Source organism: Theropithecus gelada, chromosome 2 (assembly GCF_003255815.1).
Source record: "Theropithecus gelada isolate Dixy chromosome 2, Tgel_1.0, whole genome shotgun sequence".
Lineage (NCBI taxonomy): Eukaryota > Metazoa > Chordata > Mammalia > Primates > Cercopithecidae > Theropithecus > Theropithecus gelada.
In genome coordinates, this window is record NC_037669.1 from 166,395,183 (window position 1) to 166,417,422 (window position 22,240).

At 37.5% G+C, this 22,240-nt stretch overlaps 1 protein-coding gene across 2 annotated transcripts in view; it reads right to left on the bottom strand.

The window, feature by feature from the left end:
• Positions 1–16,817: 16,817 nt before the first annotated feature.
• EFHB (EF-hand domain family member B) overlaps positions 16,818–22,240 on the bottom strand; it is a 62,107-nt gene continuing 56,684 nt past the window's right edge. For both annotated transcript variants that reach the window (XM_025376850.1, XM_025376849.1), the window contains 3 exons: positions 21,705–21,917; positions 19,833–20,014; positions 16,818–17,155 (listed from right to left, as the gene is read on the bottom strand). In XM_025376850.1, the coding sequence (XP_025232635.1) occupies positions 16,982–17,155; positions 19,833–20,014; positions 21,705–21,917 (569 nt within the window). In that variant the 3' untranslated portion in view covers positions 16,818–16,981. The remainder of the gene's footprint in view (positions 17,156–19,832; positions 20,015–21,704; positions 21,918–22,240) is intronic.

Consider the following 22,240-nt stretch of genomic DNA (forward strand, 5'->3'; position numbering starts at 1 on the left):
GGTGCATACCTATAGTCCTATCTACTACTCAGGAGGCTAAAGTATGAGGACTGCTTAAACCCAGGAGGTTGAGGCTATAGTGAACTGTAATCACACCACTGTACTCCAGCCTAAGTGACAGAGTGAGGTCCTGTCTTAAATAATAATAATAATCATCATCATCATTATCAACATCATCATCATCATCTAGGAACAGAAAATTGAACACTGTGGATTTTTACTCATGTATGGAAGCTTAAAAAGGTTGATTTCATATAAGTTAAAAGTAGAACAGAGGATACTAAAGTTTGGGAAGAGTAGGGAGAAGGGAGGGATAGGGAGAGGTTTTTTAGGGATACAATTACAGTGAGATAGGAGGAATAAGTGTCAGTATTCTATTCCACTGTATTACTATAGGTAACAATACATTACTATGCCATTTCAAATAGCTACAAGTACAACATTGTACATTGCCAAAACAAAGAAATGATAAATGTTTGAGATGATAAATATGCTAATTACTCTTATCTGATTACTATACACTATATGTATTGAAATATCACTGTTTCCCATGAATATGTACAATGGTTGTCAATGAAAAAAATTAAAATATTACATGAATAAATAAAATGTTCTTTAATATTATAAAATGTAATATTATAAATGAATGTTTTTTAGTAAATATAATGTTATTTAATATTCTTTTAAAAACTGGAAGCAACAAAGATAGCCTTCAATAGGTGAAAATGTGGTACATCCAGACAATGGAATGTTATTCATCAATAAAAAGAAATGAACAAAAAAGCTGGCTGGGCGCAGTGGCTCATGCCTGTAATTCTAGCACACTGGGAGGCCAAGGTGGGTGGATCACCTGAAGTCAGGAGTTTGAGACCAACGTGGTCAACATAGTGAAACCCTGTCTCTACTAAAAATACAATAATCAGCTGGCTGGGTGGTGGGTACTGTAATCTCAGCTACTCAGGAAGCTAAGGCAGGAGAATCACTTGAACCTGGGAGGTGGAGGTTGCAGTGAGCCAAGATTTCATTTCAACCTGGGTGACAGAGTGAGACTCTGTCTCAAAAAAAATTAAAAAATAATGCAGGATATGGATGAAAAATCTCCAGAGAAATAGATATTATAAATAGAAAACAATCACAACTTCTGGAAATGAAATACACACTTAGAGAAAGGCAAAATATACTGGAAAGTTTCAAAAATAGAAGCCAACAAATAGAAGAAAGAACTTCAGAGCTCAAAGACATGGCTTTCAAATTAATCCAATCTGACAAAGCCAAAAAAAAGAAAAACTTTAAAAAAAAATGAGTGAAGCCTCTAAGAAGTGTGGAGTTACGTTAAACAAGTAAACCTAAGAATAATTGGTGTTCCTGAGGAAGAAGAGAAATCTTAAAGTTTGGTAAATGTCTTTGAGGGAATAATCAAGGAAACCTTCCCTGGCCTTGCTGCAGATCTAGACATCCAAATACAAGAAGCTCAAAGAACACCTGGGAAATTCATCACAAAAAGATCATCACCTAGGTACATAGTCATCAGGTTATTTAAGGTAAACATGAAAGAGAGAGTCTTAGAGCTGTGAGGCAAAAGCATCAGGTAACCTATAAAGGGAAACCTATCAGATTAACAGTAGATTTCTCAGCAGAAACCCTACAGGCTAGAAGGAATTGGCGTTCTATCTTTAACCACCTTAAACAAAATAATTATCAGCCAAGAATGTTGTATCCAGCAAAACCAAGCTTCATAAATAAAGGAGGAACAAAGTCTTTTTCAGAAAAACAAATGCTGAGAGAATTCACCACTACCAAAGTCAGCACTACAAGAAATGCTAAAAGAAGTTCCAAATCTTGAAAGAAAAGTTCAAAACACACCAAAATAAAACTACCTTAAAGCATAAATCTCGGCCAGGCACGGTGGCTCAAGCCTGTAATCCCAGCACTTTGGGAGGCCGAGGCGGGTGGATCACGAGGTCAGGAGATCGAGACCATCCTGGCTAACATGGTGAAACCCCGTCTCTACTAAAAAATACAAAAAACTAGCCGGGCGTGGTGGCGGGCGCCTGTAGTCCCAGCTACTCGGAGGCTGAGGCGGGAGAATGGCGTGAACCCGGGAGGCGGAGCTTGCAGTGAGCCGAGATCGCGCCACTGCACTCCAGCCTGGGCGACACAGCGAGACTCCGTCTCAGAAAAAAAAAAAAAAGCATAAATCTCACAGGGCCTATAAAACAATAACACAATGGAAAAAGAAAAACAAAATGTTCAGGCAACAACTAGCATGATGAATAGAAGAGCATCTCAAATCTCAATACTAACATTGAATGGAAATGGCTTAAATGCTCCACTTAAAAGATATAGAATGGCAAAATGGATAAGAATTCACCAACCAAGTGTCTGCTTTCTTCAAGAGACTCACCTGACACATGACTCACATAAATGTAAGAGAAAGGGGAGGAAAAGATATTCCATGCAAATGGACACCAAAAGTGAGAAGGAGTAGCTAGTCAATGTAAGACAAAACAGACTTCAAAGCAATAATAGTTAAAAAACAAAACATTAAAATTAAAAATTAAAAAGCAACAACAGTTAAAAAGACAAATATAATGATAAAAGGATTAGACCAACAGGAAAATATCACAATCTTTCACCTAACACTAGAGCTCCCAAATTAATAAAACACATATGCATCTAACACTGGAGCTCCCAAATTTGTAAAGCAATTACTACTAGGCATAAGAAATAAGATAGACAGCAACACAATAATAGTGGGGGGACTTCAATGCTCCACTGACAACACTAGACAGGTCATAAAGACGGAAAGTCAACAAAGAACCAATGGACTTAAACTATACCTTAGAACAAATGGACTTAACAGTTATTTACAGAATACTTTACCCAACAACTGCAGAATGTATTCATCAGCACATGGAATATTCTCCAAGATAGATGATATAATAGGCCACAGAACAAACCTTAATAAATTTAAGAAAATCAGAATTATATCAAGTACTCCCTCAGACCCCAGTGGAATAAAACTGGAAATCAACTTCAGAAGGAACCCTCAATATCATGCAAATACATGGAAATTAAATGATCTGTTCCTGAATGATCTTTGGGTCAGCAATGAAAACAAGATGAAAATTTAAAAATTCTTCAAACTGAATGATAGTAGTGACACAACCTATCAAAACCTCTGGGATACAGCAAAAGCAGTGCTAAGAGGAAAGTTCATAGCATTAAACACCTACATCAAAAAATCTGAAGGAGCACAAATTGACAATCTAAGGTCACACCTCAAGGAACTAGAGAAACAAGGACAAACCAAACCCAAACCCAGCAGAAGAAAATAAATAAAGATCAAAGCAGAAATAAATAAAATTGAAACAAAACAAACAATACAAAAGATAAATGAAATGAAAACCTGCTTCCTTGAAAAGATAAATAAAACTGATAGACCATTACCGACATTAACCAAGAAAAGAAGAGAGAAGATCTAAATAAGCTTTATTAGAAATGAAACTGGAGATACTACAACTGATACCACAGAAACACAAAAGATCATTCAAAGCTGCTATGAATACCTTTATGCACACAAACTAGAAAACCTAAAGGTGCTGGATAAATTCCTGGAAATATACAACCCCCTAGATTAAGCCAAGAAGAAATAGAAACTCTCAACAGACCAATAACCAGCAGTGAGATTGAAATGGTAATAAATAAAAAAATTTATGTGTCTGTTGGCTCATCATCACTGGCCATCAGAGAAATGCAAATCAAAACCACAATGAGATACCATCTCACACCAGTTAGAATGGCAATCATTAAAAAGTCAGGAAACAACAGGTGCTAGAGAGGATGTGGAGAAATAGCAACACTTTTACACTGTTGGTGGGATTGTAAACTAGTTCAACCATTATGGAAAACAGTATGGCGATTCCTCAAGGATCTAGAACTGGAAGTAACATATGACCCAGCCATCCCATTACTGGGTATATACCCAAAGGATTATATAAATCATGCTGCTATAAAGACACATGCACACGTATGTTCATTGTGGCACTATTCACAATAGCAAAGACTTGGAATCAACCCAAATGTCCATCCGTGACAGACTGGATTAAGAAAATGTGGCACATATACACCATGGAATACTATGCAGCCATAAAAAAGGATGAGTTTGTGTCCTTTGTAGGGACATGGATGCAGCTGGAAACCATCATTCTCAGCAAACTACCACAAGAACAGAAAACCAAACATCACATGTTCTCACTCATAGGTGGGAATTGAACAATGAGATCACTTGGACTCTGGAAGGGGAACATCACACACCGGGGGCTATTATGGGGAGGGGGGAGGGAGGAGGGATGGCATTGGGAGTTATACCTGATGTAAATGACGAGTCGATGGGCGCTGACGAGTTGATGGGTGCAGCACACCAATATGGCACAAGTATACATATGTAACAAACCTGCACGTTATGCACATGTACCCTAGAACTTAAAGTATAATAATAAAAATAAATAAATAAATAAATAAATAAATAAATTTTTTTTAAAAAACTGCCAACAAAAGAAAGTCCAGGGCCAGATGGATTCACAGCTGAATTCGATCAGACAATAAAGGAAGAGTTGGTGCTACTGAAACTATTCCAAAAAATACAGGGAGAATCCTCCCTAAATCATTATATAAACCCATATTATCCTAATACCAAGACCAGGAAAGGACATAACAACAAAAAGAACAAAACAAAACAAAACAAAACAAAAACTACAGACCAATATCCTTGATGAACTTAAATGCAAAAATCCTTAACAAAATACTAGCTAAACAAATCCAACAGCATATCAAAAAGATAATTCACGATGATCAAATGGGTTTTATACCAGGGATGCAAGGATGGTTTAATGTACTCAAGTCAATAAATGTGACACACCACATAAATAGAATTAAAAAAAAAAATTATGTGATCATCCCAACAGATGCAGAAAAAACAGTTGACAAAATCCAGCATCGCTTTGTGATTAAAACCCTCAGCAAAATTAGCAGAGTGGGGCATACCCTAACGTAATAAAAGCCATCTATGACAAACCCATAGCCAACATTATGCTCAATGGGAAAAGTTGAAAGCATTCTCCCTGAAAAATGGAATAAAACAAGAATGCCAACTTTCACCACTTCTATTCAACATAGTAATGGAAGTCCTCACCAGAACAATCAGACTAGAGAAAAAAAATAAAGGGCATCCACATCAGTAAAGAGGAAGTCAATCTGCTGCTGTTTGCCAATGATATGATTGTATACCTAGAAAACTCTCAAGACTCATCCAAAAAGCTCCTAGATCTGATAAATAAATTCAGTAAAGTTTCAGAATACAAAATTGATGTAATCAGTAGCACTGCTATACATCAACAGCAACCAAGTTGAGAATCAAATCAGGAACTTATCCCCTTTAACAATAGCTGCAAAAAAAAAAAAAACAAAAAAAAAAAACTTATGAATATACCTAACCAAGGAGGTGAAAGACCTCTAGGAGGAAAACTACAAACACTGCTGAAAGAAATCATAGATGGGTTTTTTAAGCAAATCAAACACATCCCATACTCATGGATGGGTAGAATTAATATTGTGAAAATGACCATACTGCCAAAAGCAATCTACAAAATATCATTATCATTCTTCACAGATCTAGAAAAAGTAACCCTAAAATTCATATGGAACCAAAAATGAGCCTGCATAGCCAAAGCAAGACTAAGCAAAAAGAATAAATCTGGAGGCATCACATTACCTGACTTCAAACTATACTGCAAGGCTATAGTCACCAAAACAGCATGGTGCTGGTATAAAAATAGGCACATAGACCAATGGAACAGAATAGAGAACTGAGAAATAAAGCCAAATACTTACAGCCAACTGATCATCAACAAAGTAAGCAGAAATATAAAGTGGGGAAAGGACACCCTATTCAACAAATGGTGCTGGATATTTGGCAAGCCCCATGTAGAAGAAGGAAACTGATACTCATCTCTCATCTTACACAAAAATTAACTCGAGATGAATCAAAGACTTAAATCTAAAACCTGAAACCATAAAAATTCTAGAAGATAACTTTGGAAAAACTCTTCTAGACCTTGGCTTAGGCAAAGACTTCAGGACCAAGAACCCAAAAACAAATGCAACAAAAACAAAGATAAATAGATGGGACTTAATTAAACTAAAAAGCTTCTGCACAGAAAAAGAAAGAAGCATCAGAGTAAACACACAACCCACAGAGTGGGAGAAACTATTCACAAACAATGTGTCTGACAAAAGACTAACATCCAGAATCTACAAAGAACTCAAATAAATTAGCAAGAAAAAAACAACGCTACAAAAAGTGGGCAAAGGACGTGAATAGACAATTCTCAAAAGAAGATATACAAATGGAAACATATGAAAAAATGCTCAACATGGCCATAAATTTAAAAATCAAAAAATAATAGATGTTGATGTGAATGTGGTAGAAAGGGAACACTATTACTGCAGCAAACTTTTGCCTGGGCATCCATGCGTTTCCATGAATATTCTGAAATCTAGGTGGAGGTTCCCAAACCTCAATTCTTGACTTTTGTGTACCCGCAGGCTCAACACCACATGGAAGCTGCCAACGCTTGAGGCTTCCGCCCTCTGAAGTCACAGCCCGGGCTGTATGTTGGCCCCTCTCAGTCATGGCTGGAGCAGCTGGGACACAGGGCACCAGGTCCCTAGGTTGCACACAGCATGGGGACCTTGGGCCCAGCTCACAAAACCAATTTTCTTCCAGACATCCAGGCCTGTGATGGGAGAGGCTGCTGTGAAGATCTCTCACATGCCTGGTAATATTTTCTCCATGATATTGAGAATTAACATTAGGCTCCTTGAAATAGGAATGCTTTTACACTGTTGGTGGGACTTCAACCATTGTGGAAGACAGTGTGGCAATTCCTCAAGGATCTAGAACTAGAAATACCATTTGACCCAGTCATCCCATTACTGGGCTATATACCCGAAGGATTATAAATCATGCTGCTATAAAGACACATGCACACATATGTTTATTGCGGGACTATTCACAATAGCAAAGACTTGGAACCAACCCAAATGTCCATCAATGACAGACTGGATTAAGAAAATGTAGCACATATACGCCATGGAATACTATGCAGCCATAAAAAAGGGTGAGTTCATGTCCTTTGTAGGGACATGGATGAAGCTGGAAACCATCATTCTCAGCAAACTATCACAAGGACAGAAAACCAAACACCACATGTTCTCACTCATAGGTGGGAATTGAACAATGAGAACACTTGGATACAGGGTGGGGAATATCACACACCAGGGACTGTAGTGGGGTGGGGGCAGTGGGGAGGGATAGCATTAGGAGATATACCTAATGTAAATGACAAGTTAATGGGTACAGCACACCAACATGGCACATATATACATATGTAACAAACCTGCACATTGTGCACATGTACCCTAGAACTTAAAATATAATAATAATAACAATAAGAAGAAGAAGAACAACAACAACAACAACATTACGCTCCTTGCTACTTACGCCAATTTCTGCAGCCAGCTTGAATTTCTCCCCAGAAAATGGGATTTTCTTTTCTATCGCACAGACAGGCTGCACAGTTTCTGGGCTTTTATGCACTGCTTTCCTTATAAAACTAATGCTTTTAACACACCCAAGTCACCTCTTGAATGTTTTGCTGCTTAGAAATTTCTTCCACCAGATACCCTAAATCATCTTTCTCAAGTTCAAATTTCCACAAATCTCTAGGGCAGGGGCAAAATGTCACCAATCTCTTTGCTAAAACTTAACAAGAGTCATCTTTACTCCAGTTCCTAACAAGTTCCTTATCTCCATCTGAGACCACCTCAGCCTGAACCTTATTGTCCATATCGCTATCAGCATTTTGGGCAAAGCCATTCAACAAGTCAGGAAGTTCCACAGTTTCCCACATTTTCCTATCTTCTTCTGAGCCCTCCAAATTGTTCCAACAGCTGCCTGTTACCCAGTTCCAAAGTCACTTCCACATTTTTGGGTGTCTTTTCAGCAATGCTCCACTCTACTGGTACAAATATCTGTATTAGGGTTCTCTTGGAGGGACAGAACTAATAGAATAGATGAAAGATAGATAGATAGATAGATAGATAGATAGATAGATAGATAGATAGATAGATAGATAGATAGATAGATGATAGATAGATAATTAAGTATTAACTTACATGATCACAAGGTCCCACAACAAGCTGTCTGCAAGCTGAGGCGTCCGAGTCCCAAAACTGAAGAACTTGGAGTCCGATGTTCGAGCTCAGGAAACATCCAGCATGGGAGAAAGATGTAGGCTGGGAGGCTAGGCCCGTCTCTCCTTTTCACGTTTTTCTGCCTGCTTTACATTTGCTGGCAGCTGATTCGATTTTACTCACCAGATTAAGGGTGGATTTGCCTTTCCCAGCCCACTGATCAAAGGTTAATCTCTTTTGACAACACCTTCACAGACACACCCAGGATCAATACTTTGTATCCTTCAAGCCAATCAAGTTGACTCTCACTATTAACCATCACAAGTGTGAATAATTGTGAACATAGTCACATAAATGTTACAAAGCTTAAAGCCTTGTCGCTCAAAGTGAGATCCCTGAGCAGCTGCATCATATCACCTGGAAGCTTTGGAAATGCATAATCTCAGGCTCCACCCTGGCCATACTGAATCAGAATCTGCATTTTAACAAGATCTACAGGTGATTTATATGTACATTAAAATTTAAAACACACTAACTGAAAGGATATCAAATATAAATTTATTCATCCCCTATTGTCCCCAATTCACATTTCCTCCTAGCGAAATGTTTATATCTGTAAATCTTTTTTAAGTTTTTGCTATTCTTTTTCATTAATGGATGTGCTAGTCTATTTGTAAATCTCAGTAACTCAGATAGGTATACTTACTGCAGGAGTTGATTAATTTACCACTGACCAAAAATTCTAATCACGAAAATATTTCTAATGGGGCAAACTACAGGCTGAATCTCTGGACAAAGAGAGCATTCTTAGTCAGGCTAAATTACTACTTCACCACCACCTAACAACTGAGAGACTAGGTATGGGGAGTGCCTTTTTAAAAAGATAAGCGTATGTTAATCACTTCAGGGTATTAATATATATATAATTTACTCTGAGAGAATGAAAAAGACTTCTCCTCTGCTCAGGTGAAGGTGTGTTCACCTCTATATACAGAGTAGAAAATCTGGCAGAGTAATTACAGGTGGAATAAGAGCTATACGCTCCAGATTACTCTCAGGAAACATTTCTTAGTCTAAACGCACTTTTTAATTAGTTCTTCCAATAGCATCATGCTAATTGGCTAATTTGGGAATGATATGAGACCCCATGTGCTTTAAAGAAAATCTGTTTGTTGATATATCTATTTGCAAGTGAGTCTGTCTTATTGCTGGCAGTACAGATATTATTAAAACAGAATCACCTGCTTATTTTAACCAGGTTTTTTTTTTTTTCATGAACACACATGAATTGGATTATCCCTAGGGTTTCAGGAGGAAGTATTAGCATTTTGAGTGATGGGAAATTGCCACTTAGCTGGGAAATAAATGAGCTTTAAATAGATCCCATTATTTTTTACAAGGTTATTACTGTAAATGTTTTATAATAGAAGAAATGCCTTTCAAGTCTATCCTCATTGTTGGTTTATGACTGGGGTGTTAACCTCTAACTAGCCCAGCTCTTCACGTCAAGCCATGGTGAGCTTTCATAAGTGGTTATTACATAAAATAAAATTACCCTTTATTGGCCCATATAATATTTCCAACAAGTTCCTTGGTTAACCATGTTGTGAACAAAATGCATTAAGTTTATTTGCCTGAGCTAGGAAACAGTACTTTAAAACATTTTATAGGTTCAATATATTCTACTATTAACGAGACTATCCTGAACACTATGGAAACATAGTTTAAGTGAGAACATGGTGATATATTTGAATATTTATTTATATCTCACCTGACTATTTCACACTGTTTTACTTGTTTGTCTGAGAGATGACACTTGATGATCCAAGCAAACCTCCTCTCTAGGTTACTAGTACTGTGTAAAATGCGCCTTTTCAGCCTAATTACTGCCACTAAATAATAATTTTTAAAAAGAAAGTGCATAAATCATCCTGGATTTTGCAAAGTGTTGTGGTAGACTTCTTCTTCCAGCTTAACATCCTCTTTTCAGCTGCTGCTATTTCACACAGTTGGCTAAGGTTCATCGCTAAGTTTGGAAATGCTAGGGTGCCCCCTACCGTCAAAATGGGAAATCACGTTTCTTAGACACGCCATTCAAAGAACAAGATTCTCCCAAAAAGGATATTTAACCAAAGCACAGATAAGCAACAATTAGTCACACCAACGGATGGGTGGGTGGGTGGGTGGATGGATGGATGGATGGATGGATGGGAGACAGAGGCAGATAGTAAATCTACCTAAGGATAAATTTGAAATTTTGGAGTTAGAAGCTACTTGAATATTCACCTGGTCTAGAGATCTATCTATGGAGGATACGGTGACTGAATATCACAGGGTCAAAAGTATATGTGTATATGCATTTTTCTAAAATAATAGTGTGTATAGCTTTCATCATTATTTCAAATGTATATATAACCTGGGTCATTATCTCTCTGCTACCTTCCCTGTCATTAGTTGATTCTAAATCTAATTTAAAAACGAATCATTAGTTAATTCTAAAACTAATAAAAGCAAAGTAGCTAGAACAACCAAAATAATTCCAAATAAAGAACAAAGAGGATTCACACTGATTCTAAGACGTATTCTAAAGTTATAGTAATGAAGACAGTGTGGTATTGGTGAAAGTGTAAACACATAAATCAATAGAACAAAATAGTGAGTCTATAAATAGACTCATACAAATATAACCAATTGATTTATGGCCTAGGTACAAAGGCAATTAATTCAATGTAAGAATAACTGCTTCAAAAAATAGTGCTAACTCAACATTCACAAAAAAACTTTGAGATTTTGAATTAAGCTAATCTTTCATAGAGAAGACATCATGACCTATTAATGAAAATAATGAAAAATCGGGCTTCATCAAAATTTAAAACTTCTATTCTTTGAAAGACACTGTTAAGAAAATAAAAATCCAAGCTAAAGACAGGAGAAAATATCTGCAAAGCATATATCTGATAAATGACTTGTATCCAGAATACATAAATATTTCTCAAAACTCAGTAATAGGAAAATAAACAAGCCAATTTTAAAAATTGGCAAAATACTAAGATAGAAACTTTACCAAAGAAGACACATGCATGGCCAATAAGCTTATGAAAAGACATTCAACATCATTAGTCATTACAGAAATGCACATTAAAACTACTGTGTGCTATTATTGCATACCTATAGAATGACTTAAAACATTTTTTTAACTGATAATATGTGACAATACCACATGCTGGCAAGGATGTACTGGAATACTCATGAATTGCTGGTGAAAATGCAAAATGATGCAGCTGTTTTGGAAAACAGTCTTTTAATTTCTTATAAAGTTAACATATAGCCCAGCAATCCTACCTGATAGGTATTTTTTCAAGAGAAATGAAAAGTTATGGTCATACCAAACATATACATGAGAGTTCATAGCTGCTTTATTCAGAATTCCTCAAAATTTGAAGCAACCCAAGCGTCTTTAAATGGTAAGTAGATGAACAAATTGTAGTATATCTATGCAGTGAAATACTACTCAGCAATAAAAAGAATGTATGTATGTATGTAACCCATGCAATCACATGGTGTATCTTGAAAACATGTACTGAGTGAAAGAAGCCTGTCTCAAAAGGCTACACACTCCATGATTCCATTTATATGAGCTTCTTTTTAAGGCAAAACAATAGGAACAGAAAACAGATCATGGTTATGAGAGGCTGGGGTGGGGAAGAAGAGATATTTACTGCAAAAGAGCACAAGAGAATTTTAGAGAGTGATGGAACAGTCCTCTATTTTGTTTGTGATGGTAGTTACACAATCCATATGCATTTGTCAACACTCATAGAATTGCACACTAAAAAGGGTCCTTTTTACTGTGTGTAGATGATACCTCAATAACCCTATTTAAAAATTGATACGCAATTTTTAAATTTGTCACAACATCAAAAACATACCTAGGAATAAATCTAATGCAAGAGGTACAATATCTCAACATGGAAAACTAAAAAGCAATAAAGAAAAGCTAAATAAATGTATACGTGTACCATATTTAGTGTTTGGAAGTCAAAACATTGTTAAAAAAAAAAAAAAGCCAACTTCCCCAAATTGATCTGTGGATTCAATGCAATCACAATAAAAATCCTAGCAGATTGTGTGCATGCTTAAAAAACAAATAGAATGAGAGGCTGTGCTTAAAGTCTGAAACAAGTGATAGAAATGCCGTGATAGCAATAAGTCAATGGGAATTGTCAAATCTATCAAAATCAACAAAGGACAACCAATTAAGAAAAACAGGAATTATGGAGACGAGAAAAAAAAAACAAGAAGAGGTCAATACAATGCTTCTATAAATAGATGGAGAAACACTATTACTTAGAAGTGGCTGAGATGAGCCAAGACCTAAACTAGGCGCCTTGATTAATATTTACTAAGCTAAACGGGTGCTAGTTACTTATATATCCATTATCTCCATAACCATTGAAACAAACTTACAAGTTGAAAAGGCAGCCATTATCTCCATTTTATAAATACAAAAGACACAGTTTTGTAAGGTTAGATGTCTTTATAAGGTTGTAAGTGCAGTGAATGACAAATTTATTACTCACATCTAATGCTCTCAGTTTGCTTCTCAGGAGGGGTCCGATTGGTGATCTATAATTACTAAGCACTTTGCAGTTTGACTGAGTAAAATATGAGGGCTGAAAGACTGCATCATGCTAGGAACTACAACTTTTGCAAATGGGAATCAAGAAATCAGCATTACTTATATGATGTAATACAATTTGGGAAGGAGGTATCATAGCAAATAGAAAAAAAGTAAATGATGAATTAGAAATCACTGAAGCATGAAACTTGATTGAAATTACAGTTCTTCAGACTTTATTAACACAGCCAAAGGTAAGAAATGTACATGACAAGATGTTAATATTCTATGTGAAAAAAAAGTTGCTAGCATCATGCACCTTGCAACATCCTTAGCACCATGTTGAGACATACAACTTTTTTTTTTTAGTCTATGTGGTGCAATGCATCTGGTTTCACAGACCACTGACTTTTTGCTGAGCCGCACTCAAGGATGACTGTGGCTATGGTAGCTAGGTTCACACGTTGAAGGCTGCTTCTTCCGTAACAGGACGGTGTATGTAAATAGCATCAAGCAAACAGCAGAGATGCTGGCCTTAACGAAAGATAAGCTGGAAAGCTACCAATTGCTCAGACATTAGGAAAGACAACCTTCAAAAAGATCCAAGAGGGCTTTGGTGAAGTTCTCAGGCAGACATCTAGCAGCCAATGCCAGCCAGCAGGCCTATAATAGGCATAGGAGACCTCTGGGTGCTGCCTGCTCCAACTTAACTGTAAATTGCAGCTAGAGCACTAGGCATACTCTGTGGATGGCAGTGATCTGAGCTAATGGCTGGCTGCCATGACCCAGTAAAAAGTAACTGAGGCAAAAATCTGATTTTAGAGAAGAGAGTATTTCCATGTATCCAAATCTTCTAGACACTAAGAGGCAAAGCTTTTAAATGATGCCAGTTCAGCTACCCTAATTTTTATTAAAAGGCTCAAACTTTTTTTTTTTTTTTTTTTTTGAGACAGAGTCTGGCTGTATCGCCCAGGCTGGAGTGCAGCGGCGCGATCTCAGCTCACTGCAAGCTCCGCCTCTCGGGTTCACGCCATTCTCCTGCCTCAGCCTCCTGAGTAGCTGGGACTACAGGGGCCCGCCACCACACCCGGCTAATTTTTTGAATATTTAGTAGAGACACGGTTTCACTGTGTTAGCCACGATGGTCTCCATCTCCTGACCTCGTGATCTGCCCGCTTCGGCCTCCCAAAGAAAAGGTTCAAACTTTTAAACCGGGTTTGCCCAAATAAGCAGCACTAGGTCCCTTGCCCCAAAGCCATTCTGCATTCAGGGCAGGGAGCTAACCCCTCAGTCAGCTAAACTGGAATTCGTGTGGCTCAAGGATCACCTCCATCACATGTGCCACTTTGATTCCAGCTGGTTTAACTCACAGAAGAAACCTTAACAGGAGGTAGGTTTCTGAATCCTAGGCAATTCCAAAACAAGAAGCAATGGAAGCAGCTCCTAGGCACAGAATTGAAGGGGTGCACTTAAAAAGAATATTGACAATAGGCTGCTAAATAGCACCTGCACTCTATTCAGTCCCTAGCACCTCAAAGAATAATGAAAAGTATAAAATAGGCTGAGTGGGGAAGAGAGATACTTCATAATAACAAGTAATGACCAGCCAGGCACAGTAGTTCACACCTGTAATCCCACCACCTTGGGAGGTCAAGGCGGTGGATCACCTGAGGTCAGGAGTTTAAGACCAATCTGGCCAATATAGTGAAACCCCATACCTACGAAAAATACAAAAAATTAGCCCATCATGGTGGCACACGCCTGTGAGGCACAAGAATCACTTGAACCTGGGAGGGAGAGGTGAGCTGAGATCGCACTACTGCACTCCAGCCACGGCAACAGAGTGAGACTCCATATTAAAAAAATAATAATAATAATAATAATAATAATGACTGGGCTGCTGTCCAAAATTTCTAAATTGCAAGAAGGAAATAATGTTTTAAATGTCATGCCCCAAAAAGAGAAGACAGTATACATAAAGTAGATTTTTAGGCCAGATATAGTAAATGCATAGTATCAAAATTAACTTCATTTCTCCCAAATTAGTTTAAGTCCATAGGTCATAAATTCTAGCTAATGCACACATATGAGCATCTTGGTAAGGCTCAAATCAAGATTTTCTCCATCTCCCTCCTTCACTCAGATACCATGTAATTTCTTCTGTGGCTTCGGTGACATAGAGATACTGGGTTGTAGAAACACAATTTTTGCTGAGAAAATTGCTCTGAGATAACTGCTTTCAGAGCTAAGCATTGGCTTATTTCCTAAATTTGGTGGAAGCTGTGAAATCTTGTATATCTTGTTACATCTTTGACTTCCTAAAATTGAAGCTCAGCGGAGGCTTCAGTTAAGCGACTATGACTTTAAGAGCCAGGATGGAATTGTTGTCTTCCCAGTGAGAAGCAGCTTGAGACGCAGCTGCTTAAAGGAACCACACCTCTCCCCAGGTCTTCCAAACACCTTGGCTGAAACTCGGCAGAAGCAGAAAAAAGGGAGACATAATTTCCTTGGATTTTTAACTCACTGGACACTAGATAATTTGATTTCAGTCTTGAATTACTTTGAATTTTATCTTCAGATTTTAACTGGCAGGGAAATTTAACATTTGGGTATTATTTATTCCTGTGAATTTGACACTAGAAAGTTTATTCAAATTTTATCATCTTCATGTTTATCATCTTTATGCTGGCATTTTATTACCAGCGTATCTTATTTATTCTCATTCTAGAATTCTCATTGTAGAATCCCTTATACACCATGTTGGACAACGTGGCTGGGCATAAGTTGGAATGTGAGATAGAATAAAAAGATAACTTTTTTATTTGTCAATGGAGTTTCCTTGAAGTTGAAAATGTACAGTTCTGACCCATTTTATAGCCTACCGGGGACAAAATATAAAGAACCCACCAGAGATAAGAGGAGGATACACAACAGAACCTCAATTGGTACTTTCAGAGTAGATTTTGGAAAGTGGATCAGGACCATCCCGAATGATGTCTTACCTCCTCCCTTAGGGGTAATGGCCCCATGCCTGCTTGACCATAGTTCAATGACTTAAGCCAAATGTGTTAAGAAAGCATGAGTTTAGAGATCATTTGGAAAAGATTGCTTATTCCCCAAACCTTATAATGTTTTCTTTTGTCTTGTTTTTGCTGTCTTAAAAGCTTTAAATTTGTGGTTTTTAATATATGCAAAGAGCTCCTCTAGCTGTATTCTTCATTTGTTCTTTTAAAGAATTAGTTTTTAAAAGACAAGTAACTTTTCAATTAAAAAGGAAATGTAAGGAAGTTAAGACTGCTTTTTTTTTTTTTTTTCCTTAAAATTTTTCACCTGTAGCCAGGCGCAGTGGCTCACGCCTGTAATCCCAGCACTTTGGGAGGCTGAGGGAGGCAGATCACGAGGTCAGGAGATCGAGACCAGCCTGGCTAACGCGGTGAAACCCCATCTCTATGAAAAATATGAAAAATTAGCCTGGCATGGTGGCGGGTGCCTATAGTCCCAGCTACTCAGGAAGCTGAGGCAGGAGAATCGCTTGAACCCAGGAGGTAAAAGTTGCAGTGAGCCAACATTGCGCCACTGCACTCCAGCCTGGACAACAGAGTGAGACTCTGTCTCAAAAAAAAAAAAAAAAATTCACCTGTAGTTCCATGCACAAGAGCCAGCTTTTAGTCCACTACACAAACATGAATCTCTCTACTCTTGGTGTGTTACGACATTTTAATCACCTGTGACAGAAACTGCAGCCCAAGTTGGCTTAACCAACAAAGAAAATTAAACTTGGCATCACAAATCACACTACGAATTCGGACGGCCCACTAAAATGGATGGAATTCTTAGGCCTACAAAACTTCTAATATCATTCTGAACTATGTCTTCGCTGGGGCTGCATGTTAACCCTTCAATCACTTGTCAAGCTCTTAGGTGCTTTATGGAAAACAATAAATTTTAAAATCCAAAATCTAATTTATTAGCAACACATACAGGCATATGAGTCTTACCACTGTGATTGCTGAACTCTAACGTAATAGCTAAAGCCAGAATGGACTGAACATTTTAGATAAACACAGTTAATAATTCTTTTGCTTGAATGAAGGAAGTCCAAAAATATCACATGGGTGTTTTACACTTGATCCTGTCTGCATGCCGCAGCTCATCTAGAACATTTCTGATGTTCTCAACACAAACTTCTCCTCTGTGATGCTTTTTTGATGCAAGATTCCATACATTTTCAAATTCTTCATCAGAAAGCTTGACACCAATGTTACACAATATCTCTGCAATCTAGAAAAAGGCATTTAAAATAAATAGGTCATTATTTATATGTTTTAAAATTTGTAATGAAAACTACCTTTATAATATCTAAGACTATGGATTTTTTTCCAAAAAAGTATGTGTGTGTATATATTTGTGTGTGTGCATGTGCTTGTGTGTATATATATATATATATAAAAAATAAGGAAATATCAAAATTCTAATGCTGTCAGCTCACAAATAATTTTGTTATTATAAACATGAGGGTGTTCAAATACACTAGCCAATATATAAAGTTACTTTCAACTTTAAATGTCTCAGTATTTTAAGGAGAGGTAGCAAAATTCAAGTAAAAAGGGTGAAAAAAGTAAAGAAGACTTGCTAGGTTTGAGTTTCATTTCAATCATTTATTGTCATTTTGGTCTTGTGTATGTCACCTAAGCCACTTGAACATTAGTTTTGTTTGTTTATTTATTTATTTATTTATTTTTGAGACAGAGTCTCACTCTGTTGCCCAGGCTGGAGTGCAGTGGCGTGATCTTGGCTCACTGCAGCCTCTGCCTCCTGGGTACAAGTGATTCTCCTGCATCAGCCTCCTGAGTAGCTGGGATTACAGGTGTGTGCTACCACACCTGGTCAATTTTTTTCTATTTTTAGTAGAGATGAAGTTACACCATGCTGGCCAGGCTGGTCTTGAACTCCCGACCTCAGATGATCCACCCACCTCAGCCTCCCAAAGTGCTGGGATTACAGGCATGAGCCACTAGGCGTGGCCAAGTTTTATATTCTTTATAATACGAACATTTATAAAATGTATCTAACTGGCCTGTTGGAACTTTAACTACGTGTGCAAATGGCAGACAGATAGTGTACTCATGATTAAGAGAGTACACTAAAAGCGGAGCACACTGAAAACCAACAACCTTTGGTTACTAATAATCCCTCTACAGTGATAATTATTAAAACAGATGAAGGTGGGGAAAAACATGCTTCTTATGTCTTAAGAAAAATATCAGAAAAGAAAGTAAGAACTAGTAGTGGGAATAAAATATGTGAAAACAAAATTTTTAAATGAAACTAAATTTAAAAGAAGAAGCATTTACTATGAAGCATTCAGGAAAAAAAAGGGGGGAGGGGAATGAAAAGGTTAGACAGCGAATAGCCAAAGAAATAAAATAGTTGCCGAATACATTTATTAAACAGAATCTCAACAATTAAAAAATCCCCTAGAAATGATGTACCCTTGTGGGAAATTAGTGTAATTAAATACAAATTAAGTACTATTCAAATACAAATCAAATTCTGAAATTCAGAAGAGCAGAGCTGCTAGCAACTGCAGCTATAAAGCAAAAACACAATACCCTATGCATAGCTGGTAGTTCCCCACCCACTGGTAGTTTAAAAAGGCCCCTGCAGAGTGAGCTCCGGAATGGTTTGAGTCAGTCTTGAGCATCCCCTACCTTCTCCTCTGCTTTCTCCCCTACTCCTTGGGAAACTTTGCTCCAGTGGTTTGGCATTCTATCAGTAGTATGCTGACTACCTAACACGTCTACTGAAATCTATCCATCCTCAAGTCAACGTTATTATTCCAAGCAGGTCTTTGACTTCTTACTTTTTGCCTAGAATTGTGGGATAAAGGATGACTTCCTAGTTAAAAGAATGTTTAGGCATTATGAAACAAGCAGGAGATTTCTGTTTCTTTTGGAAACCCTAAAGTTCTATTTCATAGGCCTTTTAGAGTGATTGAGGGAAGTGAAAACACAATCAGGAGGTTTTCTTCTTCGATCCGCAGGAAGGATACCGGGTTCCTCCTTTGGAGCCAGGCATCAGCCTCTGTCTCCCCTTCCTCTCTGCCCTGCCTCCATGTGAAAGAATTGCTGGAATGCGTCTGCCATTAATTTGGTTAGTATTTAATAAGTTTCCGAGCCATCAATCCTTCATCTGAAGTCCGAGAAGGCATCGTATGTCTTTTCCTATATCATTTCTAGCTCCAGCTATGAAGGTTCTGAAGAAGCAAGTACTCCCTGAATTACACCTGCTTTCCATAAGCACAGATGTAGACAGGCTAGTCTAACTGAGCACTGCTATAAATCTCTAGCCCTCAGCACCCCAGTGGCTATTCAGACCTAGCCGGTTGTATAACCCTGGCTTTATAACCCATCTACAAAGAGGATCATCTCGGATATGGCATCATGTTTTCTGAGTCATAAATAAATAAATAAATAAATAAGACAGATGTATGACTACCTGGGGTGTGGCAACAAGACAGAATATTTTAAATCAATGCTTGTCACAGATAATCTGAGACATATGATACCAGTGGACAAGAAGGGTGGCAGAGTGACCATCTTCATGCCCACTCTTAGTTCTAGAGGCCCAAGGCCATCAGGATGCTTACATAAGGAAGGGATTGATCCTGTTCCTTTTCTCAACTAGAATAGTATCAAATGTTTTAGAAAAATATTTTTCTTCTTTACATGGACCATATTGAATGTACAATATGAATTTACTATTCCTATCACAGTCTAAATTCTACCTCAAGAATTGTACCAGATGTCACAACCAAGTTGAGCATTATTCATCAAGAATCCTATACTTGGGGATCCTGTAGACTTTTGTAAATATAAAAACCCAAGTTTTGAAAAGTCTAAAATAGTAGTCGTTGATAGATAAAACATTTCCATTTTTGTATGCTCATATGTTATACCTCTTCTTTTGATCTGGTCTTGAAGAAGTCTCTTTCAAACACTCCTTTCTGGGCAAAGATGGTAGGATATAATAGTGAATACGCACTACCTTCTTCACCATAATTAGTTCTGTCACTGATGCGACGAATTCGGGGAGCAGGAATGTCAGATCGAATGGTTGGAACTCCACAAATGGGGTAACCTAGGTCATTGATGAGGAAAGAAAACCGACATTCTAAAACAAAGCTGTGTAATACAGCCACCAGTCACATGTGCATACTGAGCACTTAAAACGTGGCTAGGAAGAATTTTGGTGTAATCCAAATGTAAAATTCAAACATCTTAGTACAAAAAAGCAAAATATTTAATAATTTTATATTGATTAGTTATTGAAATAATATTTTGAATATATATAGTATTAAAATAAATTTCACCTGTTTCTTTTTTTTTTAACATGGCTTTTTTTTTTTTTTTTCTTTTTCTTTTTCTTTTTTGAGGCAGAGTCTTACTCTGTCACCCAGGTTAGAATGCAGTGGCCTGATCACAGCTCACTGCAGCCTTGAACTCCTGGACTCAAGTGATCCTCCCACCTCAGCCTCCCAGGTTGCTGAGACTACAGGAGTTTGCCACCATGCCCAGCTAATTTTTGTAATTTTTGTAATTTTTCTAGAGACAGAGTCTCACTATGTTGCCCAGGCTGGTCTTGAACTCCTCACCTCAAGTGATCCTCCCACCTTGGCCTCCCAAGGTGCTGGGATTACAGGCATGAGCCACCATGCCCAGCATGATTTTCTTTAATGCTAAAAAGTTTGTAAATGCACAGATGACTTCAATTTTATTTCTACTGGACAACACAGTGTAAAGAGAGTAACAAGATTTCATTACTCTAGAATATATAGCATGTCTATAAAAATCCAGTTGAGAAAAATATGTAAATCCTCAGTCATGTCCTTATTCCAATGATGTGATCTTGATCAACATAAAATAGTTTTTCTAAATCACCAATATTCATCATGCTTCATATTGATATATGGATGTTATAGGTTGAATTGTCTCCTCCCAAAACATATATGGTGAAGTCCTAACCTCCACTACCTCAGAGTGTGACGTTATTTGGAAATAAGGTCATTTCAGGTGTAATTAATTAAGATGACGTCACACTGGAGTATGGTGGGCCCCTAACCTAATATGGCTAGAGTTCTTGTAAAACGGAGAAATTTGGACACAGACATGAAAATGGGGAGAACACCACGTGAAGATGAAGGCAGAGATCAGGGTGATGCTGAAGGAGCCAAGTGGTGCCAAAGACTGCTAGTAAATCATCAGAAACCAGGGGAGAGGCATGGACAGATTCTCCTTTACAGTCCACCAGAGGAACCAATCCTACTGACACCTTGCATTTCAAGCCTCCAGAACTGTGAGACCATAAAATTCTGTTAAGACACCGGTTTGTGGTGCTGTGATATAGCAGCTCCAGCAAACTAACATGGGGAATGAATATGCAGAGAAATGTTATGTAAAAGCTCTTTAAATATTTGAAGGCAGATATGTATGGAGCTAAGAATCATATGGTTTTAAAATCATCTAATATTAATACTTGGTGGAATCTGAATTACTACGATGTATAACATTTGATGTTCTGATCTATAATGGTTTCCATTTCATTAATATGCAAAGAATCGTTTTACTTTGGTCATCATTGGCAATTCAGTTCAATCAACATTTATATGTGGGCCTCTCCTCCCCAGGTAGTTAGAATACGAATTAAATGCAAGGTACAAGGCTTTAAGAAACTTAGTCTAAGGAGAAAGGCAGGGGACAATGCAAGGACAAAGGACAGTTTGCTTCCACGTTTGTTGATGCTTTTAAAACTTGACAAATAAGTGACATACAAGTAGCAGGAACGGCTCCTACAACTGCATTGATCTCAGAAGAAGTTGTCTTATAGTAGTTGGAAACTTTATCACTTGGTCTCAGAAGTGTCTGAAGAGTCTTTTCTGTGCTCCCTGGTTCTTTTAAGACAATATCTTCTGGCTTTATGAGGAGAGCTGGTTCAGGTTCTTCAACATTAGCCTCAGTAGGGTTTACACAATCTGGTTTTCTACCTTTAAGAAAAAAAAAAAAAGGAAAGAAAAAATGCAGGAATACATTACTACTTAGTGCTTGCTGCTCTGCAACAGGATAAGTTTTCCCATCTAGTTTCCTCTTGCAAATGGAAACAGCTGGCATGACCCCTCCACTGACCCAACACCCAACTGTGGAAGAGTAAGTTCAGGCCAATGTCATACACCAAGAAATCTGAACATGGCCTAATGTTTTCTTCTGCCACTCTACTCACTTTATTCTAGAATAAAGCTTTGAAATATGAGAGACCAAATGTAAACATAGAATCCATTCATTTCTTTTCTTAAAAAAAAAAAAAATAGAG